General features: G+C 50.5%; 1 protein-coding gene across 9 annotated transcripts in view; it reads right to left on the bottom strand.

The window, feature by feature from the left end:
* Positions 1-6000, bottom strand: part of Rimbp2 (RIMS binding protein 2) — a 191682-nt gene that overhangs the window by 56969 nt on the left and 128713 nt on the right. For all 9 annotated transcript variants that reach the window (XM_013350341.2, XM_026784541.1, XM_026784544.1 and 6 more), the window contains one exon: positions 3567-3671. In XM_013350341.2, coding sequence (XP_013205795.1) covers positions 3567-3668 — 102 coding nt within the window. In that variant the 5' untranslated portion in view covers positions 3669-3671. The remainder of the gene's footprint in view (positions 1-3566; positions 3672-6000) is intronic.

Consider the following 6000-nt stretch of genomic DNA (forward strand, 5'->3'; position numbering starts at 1 on the left):
CTTGAAATTGTTCCTTTCACAACAAAACAGCAACAATGACAGAAGAAATAACAAAATGGGACAGGAGGGGTGAAGGAACAGCCGGGGAACAGAGAGGTTTTATAAATATCTCTGTCATCGAGTCAAAGACAGTTTTTAACTGTCAGGGTTCAATCAACAAAGCTCTCAGGCAGGCCGGGGAGGCCGGGCCAACTTGGCAGCGGTGACTCCATCTCTGCCTCTGGAGGCTGATCAGGAGTTCATTTTCATAGGCTACTTCCAAGCTGGGCCATTTGGGCGATTGGAATAGATTGTTAAATTTAACACTCCATGTTGGCAGCTCCAGAATCTTGGGAAAAAAAATCTCAGCAGTAACTCAAGCAAGGCTCATTTTGGGGCCACTGCCAACATGGAGGCGGGGAGGGGGGATGTGTGACCTTCGTGGAGACAGGATGCCTGCAGACGGAGAAGCACGGAGGAAGAATTATGGCTCCCATGGATGCCTACAGCGCTCTCCAGAACAGAAGGGACCTATCACCTGCAGGGGCAGTGGTCCAAGAGAGAGGGACAGGCCACGGCTGCAGTGGTAGACTTGAGACAGACATGCACACAGGAGAGACACGGGACACAGGCATAGGACACTTGGCCTGGGAGCCATCCTGTGCCAGGGTGACTGCTCTAAGTGTGGAATGGAGCCAAGCAGAGTCATTTTTATTGTTGTGACTTAAATGGGCGCCTTATAACTATTGGGGCTGCAGGGACTCAGACAGGAGCCTGGAGTTGACGTTTATCAGGGCTGAGATGTTGACAAGCACATGTCCACATCCCGGGGGCATGTCTAGGACAATGGAAGACTGGTGCCCGAAGCTCCAGGCACTTCTCCGTGGCAGAACACTTGCCTAGCCTGGACAAGATCCTGGCTGCCATCCCCAGAAGCACAAATAATGGCAGGACCCATGCTGTCCTGAGTATGTGTGGTGTTGGTCTGTGCGTACTCCACTTTCCACATATAACAAAGCCTTGACTTCCATGGGAAGTGCAGAAATCAACAAAAAAGACGCCATGCAGCACACTCTGGCTGGCTCTTCTGTACCTCACACTTCAGAAACACACCCAGGATTGAGAACGGTCACACTGAAGCCCACGGCCTCCTATGGGCAAACCTTTGTAGGGACAGTAGATTGTTGTGTTGTGGAACAAGGGCACAGGTGGCCTGAGACTCTGACTATCTGCAGCCTCAGAAGTGGTATTCTAGGAGCTCAGAATGGCTCTGAAGAGGTCACCGTGGGATCAGGCTTACATCCCAGGACCTCCAGCCCATCTGTAACCACAAGCTCCTTGGTTGTAGCTGTAGAAGAGGAGGGCTCCATAGCCCAGGTCCCAAGCCACTCCGCAGATGCTACTGGGATGTGAAGGGCATGTGCAAGGGCAAGAATTGACCATCTCTATCTCACAGAGGCACCACGATGAGGGCCACATAGGAACAGCATCTTACCTGTCCTCTGTGTCAACCTGGGTCCCCAGCTCCGGAGTTCACCCAGTGATCACTGTGAGTACCCAGGTTGACCTGTCCTGAAACCCTGATGTTCCCAAACCAACAAGCACCCATGCTGCTCAGAACATGACAGTTACGTAATACGCAATAGCTTGGGACCCTGAGAGGTTTTGATTACCTTCAAGGTGTTAGCCAACGTGGGGTCTGATAGTTTTGTCATATACTTCTTCGTTTACCTCCATCCTGAGATGGGAACACCTGGGGCTCCCAGGACACCATATCTCCCTTGTTGAACTGCTCAGTGTCTACCAAAAGTGCCAACACTGTGAGGAGAGCGGGGACACCATGGGCAGTGCTCAGACTGTGCCCAGAAAAGACCAAATGGACCATGAACTTGGGGAAGATTTCGCTGTCTCATTCCACTTCCACTGCTACTTTTTTATTCGAGCCATTGTCTCTCAGACATTACAGAACTGGTGTTTGATTTTATCTGTCCTCACAGATGAAGAAGCATCTATATGTCCAAAATAAAGAGCATGATGAAGGGACAAAAGGTTCAAGGGAACTTGGACGGCAGAAGAAAAGCTGAGCAGGCAGGTGGGGCTGGCTCCTTTTCTAATCAGATAGACACTCAGTCAATATGACCCCAGGCTCCCAGGGAGCCATCTGTGGAGGAGCCATATCCTGTCACCCTTATTAGATATTATTTGTATTTCTGCAGACTCTTTATCTGTCTCAGATGGACCCGGCAGGGGGATACAGCTTCCAAGTTGTAATGAATAGCATCTCGCTCCTCCCAGCCCTGGGGAGGAAGAATAATATCCTGACATAATATTGTTTCTCAGTATTCTGACCAACTTGTTATGACAGGCAGTGTGGTTGTGACAGTCCCCACGAACAGCAGTTTAATGAAATTTATACCTAATACAAGGTCTCGGATATTGACTAGAAAAGGGGGCTTCAAAATTCAGCTACCTGTTGCCTCTGATTGGTAAAAGCAGACAGATTTTTATCACCGTCCAGTTGGGTCGAGCAACTGAGCTTCCCTGTAAGATCAAAGACCCATGATGATCATCAGACAGGCATAGGGCCAGACAGAAGTTACAAGAATCACCCACTACCCATCCTGGCCAGCACTGAGCCAGGGACACTTGGCTTCAAGCAAGAGAAGAGAGAGATGATAGCCAGTCAGTCTCTGGTCTCCATATTCTAATTCTTCAGTGCCCTTCCCACCCAGCCCCTGTTCTTGCAATAGGAATTTTTCTACCTGGGAAAGAGACAGGCCAGTAAAGCAAGCTTGGGCTGAGGTAGGGGTGGGCTTCCTCAGCACCACCCATCACAGTGACATACCTGACTCTGGACCTGCCTCCTTCCTTCCTCATCAGGAAGGTTCTCTCCTGTTTTCTCTTGACTTCCTCACTGCCCCCCTCTCTGGAATCTTGTCATAAATAAACCTAGGTTTACCATTTAATAACACATGTAATAATACCACTTAATAACAACAGCAGCAGCAGTGAACTCAAATCCTTCCATCCAGTGATATCATAACAGGATATCATTCAGGAATGTGCTGAACTCACACGGACATAGCTTAGGTTCCCACACCTCCACCACATGCCATAGCATTGGCCTGGCCTGTGCCTTTCCCTGGGACAGGATTTTAATCCCAGGCCAGGGTGAAGTCAGTGAGCAACCTGCTTCCCCAAGGCTTAAGCAAGGCATGCCCCTGGCAGGAACTGGAACTGTCTGCATGCTTTTCCTGCCACAGCCTGGCATGGGGTTGGAACAGCTTTGTATGGTTTGTGTGTGACAAGGCACAGCCTAGAATCAGCCTCAGGGAAACCAAGGCTTGGGGTGAAATGAAGGCCCCAAAAGGGCTCTGTAGCCCCCAAGACTCAGCCTGGTGCACAGTTACAAAAACCTCCCCAGGCCTAGCAGACATGTACACACACACACACACACACACACACACACACACACACATATATACATGTCTTACCCTCTCAGGACCAGCTTATACACACACCCCACCCTTCCAGCCAAACACACACACACACACACACCATTCTCTCGCGCACACTCCTGGGCTCACCTGCTGCAGAAGCTGGATCTCCTGCTGCTTGGCATTGAGGATGGCCAGGGCTTGCTCATGCTCCAACTCCAGCTGTTGCCGCCGTTCAGCAGCCTCTCGCATATGCTGTGGGGACAGGGAGGCCCCTGAGCACCTGCTGCCCACCACCATGCGCGTACAGCAGGCTCTCTCTGCCCCCACCCTCAGGAGCGGCACGACACACCCGCCTCCTCTCCCAGGCTTCTTCCCTGGGAGCAGAGAGATTGGGAAACCCTGGTCTCCAGGCACCCTCCCCTGCTTTGGCTGTCTATATTCACAGCACAGGAGATCTGGCAGAGCTGAGGCTCAGGCAGAGGGAACCTCCTCTTCCCCCAGCATGGCGTGGGAAGGCGTTGGCTCCTCTTCCTCTGCTTCAGCTCAGGTATTTTGCAAACACCAGACAAGGCTCATATCTGCTCCTGCACAGCCTGTATCGCTTCCAGCTTCCAGCTTCTTACCTGCATCAAAATCACATGACCCTCCACGAACACTAGAGGAGAATGCTATAACTCTCCTTTCGCGACCACGGGTAAACTGAGGCATGGTCTCACACAACAGGTAAAGTGCACATGTATCCAGGATCAACACCAGAGTCCATACCTACCACAGAACCTCAGAGTCCCAATTTACCCCTACCGCTAGCTCCATCCTTCGGTATGTCCCCCAGAGACGGTCCCAATGCACGAGGTAGTTTCTCATTTGCCTGAGAACCACCCATCCATCTTCATGAGAAAGACAAGTTCAAGCCCTCAGAACTCCGGGGCTGATGCTCACCTTTGACCTCTGATCATCACCAGTCCACCCACCCCAGAATCCCAGCCATGAGGATCAATAAGAATGTCAGAGGCTGCAGAACCCAAGCACTGTCACTTTGCCCAACCTCCAGCCTGGCTCCACCAGCACATGCGTGAGGATGAACCTCCTATGTGAGATGCTTCCCAGCCTGGAGGTTGCCGGCAACAAAACATTCACATTTAATTTTTACTTCCTTCTTTAGTTTTTTTTTTATATTATGAAATATGTATGGTCACCTTTTCCAAAGCTTGAATCTCATGTGTGTGTGTGTGTCTGTGTGTGTTATATGCACGCATATACACATGTGTATGCAGGTGCACGCCCCCTTGCATTTATTCAGAGAGCCGAGGATGACAGCAGGTCCTTCCCTATAGAACTCTCTACCTTGTTTTTTGAGACAGGGTCTCTCATCAGCTTGGAGCTTGCTGATTGACTGGGATATCTGGTCAGGAAGCCCTCAAGATTCTTCTGTATCTACTCCCCACTCCCGCTCCCAGGGCTGGGATTAGAGGAGATGCCTGGCTCTTTGTGGGTGCTCAGGATCTGAACTCAAGCCCTCACCCTTGCGCTGAAGGCACTCTCTCCACTGAGTTAACCCCTTGAAGTCTGAATCTCTCACCTATAGGTCTAGGTTCCTTCCAAAGCAGGAAGGCCTCAACACACACCACCTGGGTATCATGCCCTCAGAAACAGACAAGTGGTGACCTCCCACCTGCAAGAGACCCTGCAATCCTATTACCCTCTTTCTAGGCATCCTCTGAGGGTCACGAACATACTTATGTTTGTGATGAAGGGGGACCCTGGTACATGGAACAGAGAGACTTAGCATGGCTACCTGGCTCTTTTGCTTGAACTAGTTCATGATTTATTATAGTTTATTTTTAATCTAGCAACTTTATTGAGTCTTGGGGTTTTGCTGTTGTTTTGGTTTACTATAATTAGTTGGTTTTAGATTGATAGGTTGGATGATTGACTGGTTGATGACAGGATTGATAAGTAGCCAGGCTGACCATGAAATTGTGATCCTCCTGCCTCAGCTCCCAGCATGTTGATATAAATGCATGTGGCACCATGACGGTTTGGTGTCAGGCTGGCCTGGAACTAACTTAGGTAGCTGAGGATGACGTCAGTTTCTGTTCCTCCTGCTTCCACCTCCCCAGGGCTAAGATGCAGGTCTGAACCATCACATTTGATTTGTGCATTGCTTTGGGTCGAATCCATGGCCCATGCGTGATAACATGTACCCTACCAACTAAGCTACACACCCCCATCCCCTGATGTCAGCATTTTAAAGTTATATCATGAAATGAGAGGCATGTCTCTGGGGGAAGGCAAGTGACACTGTTCCCTGAGCGTCCTCACTTCACGGCACCTAAAGATCCATTCTCCTCTGAAACAGTGTGGAACCTGCTTGCCATAGTGGTGATGGAATCATATCCTTCTGCACTCTAGACCTATGCTCTCTACCACTGAGCCACACCCCAGCCTCTCACTGGGGGATTCTAGGCAGGTGCTCTACCACTGAGCCACACCCCAGTCCCTCCCTGGGGGATTCTAGGCAGGTGCTCTACCACTGAGCCACACCCCAGCCCCTCACTGGGGGATTCTAGGCAGGTGCTCT

This window comes from Microtus ochrogaster, chromosome 2 (assembly GCF_000317375.1).
Source record: "Microtus ochrogaster isolate Prairie Vole_2 chromosome 2, MicOch1.0, whole genome shotgun sequence".
Lineage (NCBI taxonomy): Eukaryota > Metazoa > Chordata > Mammalia > Rodentia > Cricetidae > Microtus > Microtus ochrogaster.